Genomic DNA, 13,597 nt, shown 5'->3' with positions numbered 1-13,597 from the left:
ATTGTAGTATTGTGCAAAACTGTTGTCAACATGAATACATGCTTATACCTAGTAGCATCTTCCAACTGTATCTGTAGAGAATACATATTACAGTTTTATGCAAGAGTTTGGGCATCCCTCTGAGGTTCATTTGCTCTGTCTTGTTAAGAAAACTTCATAGCAATATGTCAATAAGCGCCTTGAGAATAATTGTTTTGGCGCTATATAAATTGAATTGCATGAATGTCATTCATTTTCTAGAGAAAGCTCGATAATGGGATGTTTTTCATAGAAAAACTCTTCATGTAGCAGTATTGAGTTGTATGAAATGAAATCCAATGAGTCTTGTACATTGTTCCTGGGTGGATTCCATATGTCCCTCAACGTTGACAAGATTTCCAGTTCCTGTGCTAGCCACAAAGCCCCATAGCATGACGAACCCTCCACCAAAGTTGACAGCAAGTTCATTTTCCGCAATGCAAGGCGTTTATGGTTGTGATCCAATAACTCTATCTTAGTGAATCTTCGCAGCACTTTATTGCAAAATGATTCTGGCTTGTCCAGATGAGCATGATTAACATAAAATAGTATTTTTATGCCTTTTATTACCCTTCCATTGAGATGTCCTTGTGCAAAGTGTGCAATGTTAAAATGACACCATCAGCATCTAGATGTTGTTGGAGCTTTTAAGAGGTGATCTGGGGTTTGTCTGCAGGCGTGAGTTGAAGTCAAAGGGGGTGTGGCAGGAGCAGAGTTCAGCGCTGGCGTGACATATACAGTATATTCACACATCAAACCACAACCACACGGCCCTGGTGCCGATTTTCCTTCAAGGGCAACAAACTGAACTAGTTCATATTTCCAACCAACAGGCCCACGCTATATATATTGCGCTATAAGGGGATTGGCCAAAAAGTGTAAAATGATTCAAGGTATTTGTTTGTAAAAACCGTTGACAGTGAGCGAGTGTTCAACTACAGGTAAGAAAAGTGGGGGCTGACCGTTTATTTTTTAGTAGATATTTGAAGCATACTAAGTTCCATTCCTCAGTAATAAGTAGGACGCCCACACCAAATGGTCTTTATATAGTACTTCTACTGCACAAATGCAGAAAGTATGTCATCTGAAAAAGCTGGTGTGTGCCCTTATAGGAGGGGTTTGTGGATAGCACAACCACTTCATGAAATGCACGTGACCATTGAGTGGCACCGTTTCTGACGCTGGCAGTACATGTCTTTGTCTTCAAGGTTGGATGGTTCAATGTTTTTCAGCATTTATATCCATCACAGACATAAAAATGGAGAAAACCACCAATATAAGTGGATATTGATGTCTCTTTTCTGTTTTCTTCATTTGCACATTTGGCATTGAGGTAATCCAAAACTAACGGAAAAGTAATCAAGTTACATTGCTTTAATATTGTGATACTTGGATTAGGTTACTGAATACAATTTGTATCAGGTAAATCAGTAATTGAATCGGAATACTTTTTTAAAGTAATCCTCCCAACCCTGTTTGTCTCTGTCTATTCTAACCATTCTTTATCTTTTCCTTTCAGATATTTTTCTTGGCCTACGGTAGTACCACATCTTTCCTTCACAAGGACTGTTCCTATGGCTTTCCATTCCCTTACTTCCTTTCTGACTGTGGAGAGAGACACCTCAAACTTTTTTTGATAACTTTTTATGTCCCTCTCCTTATTCATGTTGACGAATCATCTTAGCTTTTCGGAGGTGTTATTTTGAGCAGAGGTTACAACGGGTCTTTTCTTTGTCCTGCAGGCAGAAGTCAACAAGCCAAGCAATCCGCGGATGATTCGTCAAGGGAAAGACAAAGAATGGTTAGAATAGTCACAGACAGAGATCTGTCCAGAGAGCTGGTCCAGATTTGTAAAATGTTTGACACGCGTTGAATGGAAGGCTCTTCCATCACGGTATGTTTAATGTTTTGTATCTTACAGATGCGGTCCTGGTCGTGGTGAAATATGATGGTTGTTTGCAAATAACAAACCCCCCCCAAAAAAATCCACCCCACCAAAGCACCAATCCCCTACAACCCCACAACCACCCAGACACACACTTAAACTGACATTTATTGTAAATAGTTCACTTTAACAACTAAAAAAATTGTAAATTATTTGAATCATGAGGTTTTGAGTGCAGTGTAATAGTAGTGTAACTTTGATTACCTTATCAAAACCTTATCAAAATAGTATAACTTGTTACATTTGATTCTCTACATTTTTTATACTCCTAATGAATGTTTTTAATTGAAAGTTCCAAAATTTGTACAGCTCCTGTTTTAACTATTTAAATTCTCTCTCTATCTGTTAATTTGTCACACCATAATGCTTGGTCTTCGCTGATCACTGTATGCCATTGCTGTTACTCACATTGGTGACATCACTGCTCTCGTTATCATCCAGCTGTGCTTGAGCAGTGATGATGACCATGGCAGTATCATGACGACGTCAGTGCAGGTGTCAGTGACCCGGATATGGGCAGCTGTGGCATAGACATCTTTATTTGACTATGAGCTGTGGTACATTATGGCTCACCGTTTGTAGAAGCAAGTCAGACAGGGTTAGTTGGTTTGTCTGGGAATTCCCTGCCCCTTCACTGCATTTCATTTGCTCAGTTAGTCTGGCGAAGTACTAAATGGAGGTCCACTTCAGTCACGTAATTGGACACGCCTTTAACCAATCAGACCAACGATACTATACAACGATACAACGATCGGTAATAAAGCAAACACATCTTTTTTCTGTATGAATTGTTCCAGAGCAGGTTTCTGTTCTATTTTCAAAGAAAACTTGCCTTTGAAATCATCCAAGACAGCCGCGAGAGCAGTATATAGTTTGCTGTGCTTTTCTCTTTGGTTTCGGTTTTGTTACGTAGACGTGGTTATTTTAAATCCTCCAATGGCGCGCCAGGTAGCCAAAAGCCAGTTTGTGATTGGTCCCAGAGATCCTGAGAATGCTGTAGTGAAATGCTGTGCAATCTTTGCCAGACCCACTTCAGAGGCAAAATCAAATTGGCCGGAAGAAGAGGGGCGGGACCCAGACTATTAGTTGGTGCTAGTAGCTGTTGGTCTGCTGCTGCTAGCATTAGCTTAAACTTGGCTCAGCAGCACTTGAAACATTATCAGATGATCTTGAAACATTATCACAAATGTCTTCCACTCCCACGGACAAATTAAACTATGTGCTATTGTCACGCTGGGCTCTCAACACAAGGTTAATGATTATTGTTTTTATTGTATTATTGCATTGACTATGGGTATAACACCATCCAAGACTATAGTGAACAATCCTTCAGGATCTCCAGGCCATCTACCCATGACTCAGGGTGACTGGCTCTTATAGCACACCGGTCCCAGGTGTTCCCAATAGACCTAGCTGACGAGCCAACACACCTGCAGATCATCTGTAATACAAGAGGAACAGCCCGCCTAGCAACCCCGGGGCCGTCACAGCTATATAGACATTTTTTATAGGCCTAAGCAACTACATTATTGCACCCAGTGTAAGCTGCTTGTTGTGTGTGTGTGTGTGTGTGTGTGTGTCTGTGTGTGTGTGTGTGTGTGTGTGTGTGACACTGTGTGTGTGTGTGACTGTGTGTGTGTGTGTGTGTGTGTGTGTGTGTGTGTGTGTGTGTGTGTGTGTGTGTGTGTGTGTGTGTGTGTGTGTGTGCATCAGCATTCCTGCCCTCTAGCCTTCATTATAATCACAGAATTTATTTTTATATTTTGGTTATGGCATTCTGACGTAAGTGTCTGAGTTTCATATCATTTTTTTTTGTCCATTATTATTGTTCTAAAGTTCCCTCTTTAATTGCATACCTGATAGGTTAGTCTCACCAATTTAGTGATTACATTCAAAGTGTTCCTTTTCTGTGCTTCCTATGCTGAGTCTGCCTAAGCCTACAAAACAGCTGAACAATGGTGTCAATGCTATCCTTAAAATACCCAGAACTGCTTCCCCATCACCTTGCTACGGATATTGTGGTTGTTCCTCTGTGCAAAGGCCAACATTTACGTACACAAACCCCCACACAGATACTTGCATGGCTGCTGTGATACACTAAATACACATGCAAACACACACACACATTCAGAAACAGACAAGCATGTATACACATACACTATTCATCAGAATGTACACTATTCGATTCAATCGTGTGTTGACAGAGAAATTTCTACACATTTATTCTCAGATGAAGAGGCCTGACTTCCTCCTATTCTCCAACTTCCTGTCATGTGACAATGTGATATTACTTGTAAGTGGAAGTAACGAAGCAGAGCGCAGGAGGTGATGATCAGTGCTGTTGCGCGGTCGTGTTTCTAGTGATCTGCTGTACATCTAAACTGGTGAGTCTACAACACATAGCTGATATTTATCTTCTCTGGACCTTTTTAAGGGTGTGTGTGTGTGGGGGGGGTTACAACTCTGTGGTGTGTTTTCAGCAGAGTGCACAGTGTAGTAGAACTGTAGTAGAAATACTTTGAAGTAACTATACTTCCTAGTGTAAGATGATCTGTTACATTGCTGTTTTGAAATTGTCATCGAAAGCAGGGCCCAAAAGGACGCAGAATCTAAACAAGCAGAAAATAAGTGTTAAGCTTTAGTTGGTTACAGTCAAAGACATAAGGGTGTGTCATGATGCATAATAGGGAACACTGCAGATGTATATCAGACCTTTACAGTGAGCAAACAGTCTTATGCCAAGAATAGCCTATTAATGTAGGTGATTGTTTTTAATTAGTCCATTTGGCAAAATGTGTAAAAAAAAAAAAAAACTATTCTTAGTACTTACTGATGAATTGTTTAAGAAGTAATGTATTACACGGTGTACAATACAATGTCAATTTGAATATGGTAAAAAAGAAAATGGCTGGTTATCATGATTTCTTTTACTTTCTAACTTCCTTGTACCTTATGTTGTTTAGCCAAACGCACATTCAACTCATTGTTATGCATGGTCAAATGACATATTCAATTCATTGCTATGCATGGTCAATCAGAAGATGCCTTGTTTTTGCCTTTGGTGAAGGATAATCATGGACTTCATTGCAAAGCTGTCCACAGATTAGAAAGTAGAAGCAGTAAAGTAGTTCTCTAAGAAAGGTCTAGGAAGCATTATGAGGTAATCGAACATCACACACACACAGCCGTAGCCATTTATGGTCAAGTTAGGTGTCACTCCTACCAGCAGAATGTGTCAACCCAGAAATGTAGATTGCATCAGTTTGTTTCTCAAAAGGGATGATATAGTATGAGCAAGTAAGTCACTGCCTTTCGTAACTTTCTCTGCCTAATTTGGTCCGAATATTTGACTAAAAATGAAGGCCCCTTTTCGTCTTACATGAGCATGCCTCTTAATTAAGCAATCCCTTTTGACGAGATGACTGGTTAACAGTCTTGAGGTATCACATCCCACTACACGAAAGTAAATTTAGTGAAGAGCACTGTATCTCTACCCTCAGGAAATGTCGCCATCTGTGTGTCTTCAAGTCTTCATCCTGCTGTCAGCCACTCGTCATGGTGAGTTTACAGACAAAGTCCCGCAAGAACGCTCATTGGATGAATCAACAAAAGCAGTAGTCAGTCAATTCTCTCCAATATTCTTTGCTTTATTACACTGAATGTACGAGAAACTTTTTGATGAAAGTGCATATGGTGGACATCCTATATTTCCCAAGATCAAATTCTGCCACTCTTTCTCTCTGTTTAGTCTGGCCTGAGGAAACCTGTACGCCTGGTGCGGTGCACTCCTGTGGTGACTGTATCATGTCTGGACCATTCTGTGCATGGTGCAAATTTCAGGTGACGCATTCACAAACATAAACTCATTACTACTGTTTGTATACTTGTTAAAGGCACCCAGTGCAACTTTCGAGGCTTAAAAATAAACGTAGTACGTAGTAAGTTTCAATAACTCCATACCATTACATATCGACATTCAAGGAGCAAAGATGAGACGTTGTCGTGTGGTGAGAACTGATAGAAATTCGATAACAACAACAATCGCCGCCATTTTCTTTATTTTTTGTAACCTACAATAAATACAGCAGGATTCCAGTCAATGGAAAAATGGCCTCTCCCCACCGGCGATTGTTGTTGTTTACGATTTTCTATCAGTTCTCACCACACAACGACGTCTCATCTTTGCTCCTTGAATGATGATATGTAATGGTATGGAGTTATTGAAACTTACTACGTGTAAAAAAGACTAGAAATTGAATGTTTATTTTTCATTGAATGTTTACATAAAGTTGCACTGGGTGCCTTTAACAAACTGTATTTAATGGAACCCATGTCTCTGGCCTAAGAGTGTTACGCACTTGTGTTTGCCTTGTTAGAGCAAAAGCAAAGCTTAGTCTATATCTGTCCTAGGGTGACTACCTAGGGTGACTACCTAGGTGGCGTAGTCGACAATTAAACCTATACCAACAATCTACCTCGCTACTGTCACACATGCGCAAATGTGTGAACTAGTGCTTAGTGTTCCTCTGTATCAGCCTCCCACAGTTCACAAAAATAATATAGCACAGTTGACTACTAATTCTTCTAATTCTACTGTCAATAAACCTTTAATTTAGAGTTAAGTGCCTGACGAATAATCTGAGCCTGCTTGGCCACTAGTAGCCATGTTGGTGTCATCCATGATGTGAGCCATCCTTCACTACGGTGCTTCCTATCTCCAACCACAGAATTTCACCAAACAAGGAGAGCCGGATTCAAAACGTTGTAACACCGAGGCAAAGCTCAAGAAGGACGGCTGCAATGAGAAATCATCAATCATCAATCCAGCAAACCTTCAGAAGGACATTAAAATAAAGCCACTGGGCGGCTCTATTGGAACAGCAGACCCAGTGCAAGTCTATCCTCAAGAGGTCAAACTGGACCTTCGACCTGGTACATTTTTACCTCTGTTTTTATTGTTCACGATGGGTACAGTCAGATTTCATTGTGAGGGACAGGGCTATCTGTGTGCTGCTGAGTTTAAAACAGCTTAATGTTGCTAGTGTCAATGTCTTCATTTAGCTGCACATGTGCCTCAATTATATCTGCAAGCGCTAATATATACATATACTGTACTTCATTTGAAAAATACAGTTTCTTAATGTTCTGTCTTTTTAAGGCCTTCCGCAAACAATCAAACTCAAGTTTAAAAGGGCAGAAGGCTACCCAGTGGATCTTTACTACTTAATGGACCTCTCCTACTCTATGAAGGACGACCTGGACCGCTTAAAGACTTTGGGGAATGATTTAGTTACAGCACTACAAACGATAACGGGTGGCGTGGACAAAGCAAGAATTGGTAATATAATGTATTGTAACCCAAACAATGTGTTATGACTAATGTAAACAAATAACTAAACTGAACCCCAAACTTGTCTTTACACCATAGGTTTCGGCACATTTGTTGACAAGACTGTTCTGCCATTCACAAACACCAACAAAGAAAAACTGAAGAATCCTTGTCAAGACGAGACTGAGGCCTGTCAACCACCATTTGGTTACAAACATATTCTCAAGCTGACCAATGATTATAAGTTATTCAATAAAGAGGTGGCCAATCAGGCCATCTCTGGAAATCTCGACACTCCTGAAGGAGGAATGGATGCCATCATGCAGGCCGCAATGTGTGAGGTAAAATGCTTTAAACATGTTAACCATTATATTTAAACATATTTCTAAAAGATTAGATTATTATAGATGAATAACCATTTGTAGTTGCTCCGAATTGAGCATCCAGGAAAAGTATGAAACTTCTCTGTATTTATCGCGGTATTTATTAATTAATTTCATCTTATTCTTAGAACGACATTGGATGGGGAAATGCCACACGCTTGCTTGTTCTGGCCACCGACGCTGGCTTCCATATGGCTGGTGATGGGAAATTGGCTGCAATTCTGGAACCAAACGATGAAGCATGCCACTTGCAACGGAACATATACAGCCAAAGCAGCCTACTGGTATAGTTAACCTCAGAACATATACAGCCAAGCAGCTTACTGGTATAGTGAACCTCAGAACATATACAGCCAAAGCAGCCTACTGGTATAGTTAACCTCAGAACATATACAGCCAAAGCAGCCTACTGGTATAGTTAACCTCAGAACATATACAGCCAAAGCAGCCTACTGGTATAGTTAACCTCAGAACATATACAGCCAAAGCAGCTTACTGGTATAGTTAACCTCAGAACATATACAGCCAAGCAGCTTAGTGGTATAGTTAACCTCATAACATATACAGCCAAGCAGCTTACTGGTATAGTGAACCTCAGAACATATACAGCCAAGCAGCTTACTGGTATAGTTAACCTCAGAACATATACAGCCAAAGCAGCCTACTGGTATAGTTAACCTCAGAACATATACAGCCAAGCAGCTTACTGGTATAGTAAACCTCAGTAAAAAACATTGACCTGAAGAGCGTGAGACATGACATTTCAGATCTGTAGATTGAAGGAGTAAAAGGTACTTTGAGGACATAAGGCCGACATAATGATTGTTTTTCATTTTCAGGACTATCCATCTGTTGGTCAAATTGCAAGGGCCTTAGATCGGAAAAACATTCAGCCCATTTTTGCCGTCACAAGCAGTGTGACAGATGTGTACAGGGCAAGTAATGCTTTTTGATCTCACTACTAAGGGTTCTACTGTTGTTGTGCTATGCTGACAGAAGAAGAAGCTAATACACATTTCTCACGTATCTTATCCTCAGGAGCTGAGCAAGATGATCCCAAAGTCAGAGGTGGGAGAACTGTCTAACGACTCTGGGAATGTGGTCCAGTTAATCAAGGAGGCCTACAGTGTAAGACCATTTTAATTCCATTTGATATATCATTTCATTGGATTACATATTTTATATTCTTATATCATAAATTGGTGGTGCTTCAAAACAGCACTTTAATCAGATGCCTATCTCATATGTATGCTCAATAAAAAAATGATACGTACATTTTTTTTTTTTTTAAACATTCCCCCCTATCTAAATATTGTTGTTAATGTCTCCACAGAAACTCTCCTCTAAAGTCATTGTGACTCACGATAAACTGCCAGAAAAGGTGACGGTCAAATACACCTCAAGCTGTAAGGATGGATCCGAGCCGGGAGAGGAGGGGGTCTGTGATAACGTAGCCCTCGGAAAAGAGGTATCCAGCCCATCAACATAACGTTTCACACTAGAAAAATTGCTAACTTGTGACACTGTCGAAAATGGCTGTCGAGCAGCCTCCATAGCGTTCATCTCAATATCAGTTTTCAACAATATGTACCGTTTCTTTTCAATAATCTGTTAAGGTGACTTTCTTCGTTGAAGTGACGGCACATGACTGCCTGAAAGACGTTTCCTTCTTTGTTGGCCCAAAAGGCTTCAATGAAAAAATGAAGGTGACCATTTCAACCCGCTGTGAATGTGAATGCGATGATCCAGTGGAGCCCAACCATCCGCACTGTGACCGTCAAGGAGAGGTCAAATGTGGGACGTGCAAGTATGAGAGAGCCACACACTGTCCTCTCCTTCTTCTGTCAAAACAGTGTTTTTCTTAAAGGAAGTTTCGGACATTGCTTACACTTACAACAAGTTTCAACCGAGTTTGAGAGTTTTTTCTCTGGTTCCCCTAGATGTAATAAGGGTTTTACAGGCCAGAAATGCGAGTGCAGCCAGGGGAATATTGATGACACAAGCCTGAGGCAAATGTGCCGGAGGGACAACAACACGGAGTGTGAAGGTCGCGGGGACTGTGTCTGCGGACAGTGCCAGTGCCACAAAAGTCCGGGTGGACAACCCTACTACAGTAAATACTGCGAGTGCGATGATGAGCACTGCCATATGAACGACAACAAGCTGTGTTCAGGTACAGCCCAATAATCACGTTCAAATGTGCCAAGAGGATCGGCTGTCATATAGCTACCATTGATTTGTTAACATAACTTGTATATGATACATGACCATATGTAGTTAGATTGTGTTAGTACCGTCAATTGTAATTGTTGAGAAGCAGATGCAGAGCAAACAGTCTGTGAAGTACATGTAGGGATCACAGCTGCCTTGTGGTGTTGGTATAGGTTGGGGTCATTTGCGGCTCCTTCATAATTTGCTCATTTCTTTTCTGCTCAAGGTAACGGGGACTGTAAGTGTGGGAAATGCCAGTGTCACGACGATTACGAAGGCGACGCCTGCCATTGTAAAAAGTCGAACACGTTGTGCAGAACTGGCGGCACCATCTGCAACGGCCGTGGCACGTGCGAGTGCAATGCGTGCAAGTGCTCTAGGGGCTACCAAAAACCTTTCTGTCTGACCTGCCAGGCTTGCGCATCTCCATGTCAACAGTCTGCGTAAGAGAACTTGCCACTGTCCTCCAATCATACATGCTCCCGTTGATACTCTTCTGGGGGCATTGAGTTGGCTTTGGCGAATGCTAATCTATACCATTCTGTTTGGCAGGAAGTGCATTGAGTGCCTGGGCTTTGGTGATGGGCCGTACGAGAAAAACTGCTCCACAGCCTGCAAGCACCTCACCCACACCACAGTGGAAAAACTCGACCAATTCAACCTAGATGCTAAGAGATGCGAAGTAAAGGACTCAAAAAATTGCTGGCTCGATTTCACCATGAAGGAACTACAAGGATTTGACAATTACGAGGTTGAAATACAAAAGGAAAGAAGTAAGACTTCTTAATTCAGTTCGAATAGCTATTTTAGCATTGGGATACATTTTTATTTTTTTTCCTGAATCCTAACTCTTTCCTGCATGTTATTCTAGGGTGCCCCGAGCCACCAAACATCATTGCCATTGTAGCTGGGTCTGTCGCTGGGGTGGCCCTGATTGGCCTCCTGATCCTGCTCATCATCAAGGCTCTGCTGTACGCAAGAGACTTAAAGGAGTGGCATAAGTTTGAGAATGAGAAGAAGAAAACCAAATGGGCCAATGTAAGTAGTCGCGTTTTTAAAGTAAATGTTGCCTAATTCAGCTTCAATCATCTACAACTGCTAATCAATCGAATTTCTCTTTTTGTGTGTGAAGGCTGACAATCCCTTATTTAAGGAGGCAACAACTACAGTGACAAATCCTACGTTCTCTGGAGAGTGAGCTCAAACATAGGTACAAAAAGAGCCCATCCCGTAATACTTCTGTCGACGTGTGCAGTGGGTATATGCATATATTTAGACACTGCTGTTGTATATCCAGCACACAGGAAGTTAACATATAAGGTGTCAAGGGACACTGTGGCTACTGTGTAAACAGATACTTTTTTTTATTACTTTCAATTAAACATTTTGTTTGTTTTTCTGTGTTCAACAATTCTTGCATAATCTTCAGTTGAGGATGTTTTATCATTTACAATGTGTACTCTTTATCATTTACAATGTGTAACTGATTTAGTTCAATGTGTTTCTATGATGGCTTTTAATACAATGTTGTACAAGTGCTTGTGTATAGTGTATTTAAATATTTTGATTACATTTTGCCAAATGTTTCTAAAACATTCAGAGGCTAGAAAGAACCTAGAAAGACATGGTTTATGTATATTGTGCTTATAGTTCAGGAATGAGTTGATTTGTGTTTTTAGTTTAATTCAAGATTTGTTTTAGATGAGTCCTTTATGTTTAGTATTTATTAAGCCAAAAAGAATCTGTGGTTGTTGTTTTTACTGATTTTGCTATGCTTGTGTAAAAGTTGTGTTAAATTAGGCAAATGTTGTATTTTCGAACATAATATGCTCTAGCAATAATAGCACCCATACTCGGGTAGATGAATGATCTGCTTACAACCTCAATAAACACCATTCTCAGAGTTCATGCTCACTGTCTTTGATAAGAGAACACTCATTCATTCTCCTCCAGTTTGATTATGAACTGGATGTGGAGGGATTTGAATTTGCTTTATTTGCAAATTTGTGGGACAACAACAAAAAAAAAACTTCTTGGAGGTCTTCTAACGACCAACAAAGAAGACAGTTAGGTGCTTGTTCCGGGCCTGCAAGGGTGTCAGGCCTACACTCTGAAGCACACAAACAAAAGGAGAGCCGCTGAGCTGAACTAACAACCATGCGAAAATGAGTCCACTCCAGCATTATGTAATCCAAGGGGTCTGAGCACGGAAAACACCCAGTGACCACTGCTTAGCAGAGCTGTGCCCCGGGAAACCCTCTCTCGCTCTCTCTCTCTTTATCTCTCTCTTATGCGCTCTCTCCCTCTCTCTCTCTCTCTCTCACACTCTTTCTTTCTCTCTTTCTCTCTCTCTTCGTCTCCTGGCAGTAACAATCTCAGTGTAGTTAATGAGTCTGGGCAGAGAAGGGGAGTGGAGTGGAGTGGAGTGGAGGTGTGTGGGCTGAAGTTCACTCACAAAGTGTGAGCAAGAAAGGGCTGGAGAGAATTCGCCGAGGAGATACACACCCTCCACCAAGAATCAGGTGAGTGAAAATCATTGGGACGTACAGACTTCAACAAATCCTCGTTTTGGTTTGATTTATGTCGATTTTTAGGGGAGGATATAGGCGCCCCGCTGCAACCTTCATGCGCGGAATCTCAGCGGCGCTCTGAGAAATGGCAAGTGCTTATGCACGCCTGGGATGGCGGTGTGGAAAGGGGAGGGGCTCTCACTGGGGCTTTAAACGGACGTTGAACTAGTTCTGAAGGATTTTCGTGTCTGTTCCGCACAAACAGTGTTTCTTGTAATGCCTCCAAGCTTAGACCTGCTGCATGAGCTGAAGCACACAAACAAGCGCTGCAGCCATTAGGAAGGTCAAGAACAACCCGCAAACAATTCAGAGCTCACATTTGATGATCCATTTTGCTGTCTGTAGCACTGACCTGGTCTCTGTGGCCAAAGCTATTCTTGACTACATTCCTCTGACTTAGCCTTTATCACACATCTGAGGGCAAAGGCAATTATGACTACTAGCCCACGGTCATTAGAGGTGTGTTCGTACAAGACGTTGCGTAAGTCACATTTGCAGTTGACTTTTTTTGGTCATCGTTAGATTTTCACTGCAAGGTAGCATTCACATGACTGGTTCTCAAAAGTGTGTGGCCCATGCATGGATCTCCTAACTGTGTGTGCATGGGAACTCAACTCAATGTCATTTCCATCAGTGTTGGGAGGCCGAATAAGAAACACTTAATCATTGCACATTCCTCGAGAGATTTGGAGCGCTTTTTTTTTTTTGCCAGGAGAAGTTGAGGTCCCGTAAGCTGAAGATCATAGAGGATTTAACACCCAGGGACATGCAAGCAGACACAAACACACACACACACACACACACACACACACACACACACACACACACACACACACACACACACACACACACACACACACACACACAAGCAGACACACACACACACACACACACACACACACACACACACACACACACACACACACACACACACACACACAAGCAGACACAAACACAGCTAGAGGCACAGCAGCCAGTTCTGTCTTCTTAAATGAACACATCAGAACAGAAATTAGTCAGTCATAAGAATCCCACAGCAAAGCTCTCTTGCCTTGCACATATACTGTATACATTTCCTTCTTTCGAAGTAAAAAGTCAAAGTAGCTTTATTGTCAATTACTTCATGTCAAGACATACAAAG

General features: G+C 41.3%; 1 protein-coding gene across 1 annotated transcript; it reads left to right on the top strand.

Moving 5' to 3' along the window:
* Window positions 1-4,331: 4,331 nt before the first annotated feature.
* itgb2 (integrin, beta 2) lies at window positions 4,332-11,657 on the top strand. Its single transcript, XM_080838225.1, has 16 exons — window positions 4,332-4,347; window positions 5,464-5,521; window positions 5,712-5,803; window positions 6,691-6,895; window positions 7,122-7,301; window positions 7,392-7,633; window positions 7,804-7,959; window positions 8,515-8,610; window positions 8,714-8,803; window positions 9,009-9,143; window positions 9,292-9,482; window positions 9,616-9,848; window positions 10,113-10,329; window positions 10,439-10,659; window positions 10,758-10,924; window positions 11,019-11,657. Exons 2-16 carry the CDS (start codon window positions 5,467-5,469, stop codon window positions 11,082-11,084), a joined length of 2,346 nt encoding a protein of 781 aa, XP_080694351.1. The 5' UTR covers window positions 4,332-4,347; window positions 5,464-5,466; the 3' UTR covers window positions 11,085-11,657.
* The last annotated feature ends 1,940 nt before the right edge of the window (window positions 11,658-13,597 follow it).

Source organism: Sprattus sprattus, assembly GCF_963457725.1.
Source record: "Sprattus sprattus genome assembly, chromosome: 5".
NCBI lineage: Eukaryota > Metazoa > Chordata > Actinopteri > Clupeiformes > Clupeidae > Sprattus > Sprattus sprattus.
This window is presented reverse-complemented; position numbering and strand designations above follow the sequence as displayed.

What these genes read in the sequence shown, in the direction of transcription:
- itgb2 (XM_080838225.1), top strand. Translation starts at nt 5,467, where the DNA reads ATGTCGCCATCTGTGTGTCTTCAAGTCTTCATCCTGCTGTCAGCCACT. An exon ending in ACGTAGCCCTCGGAAAAGAG is followed by an intron (nt 9,144 to 9,291) that starts GTATCCAGCCCA and finishes TAATCTGTTAAG; the next exon opens with GTGACTTTCTTCGTTGAAGT. An exon ending in CGACAACAAGCTGTGTTCAG is followed by an intron (nt 9,849 to 10,112) that starts GTACAGCCCAAT and finishes TTTCTGCTCAAG; the next exon opens with GTAACGGGGACTGTAAGTGT.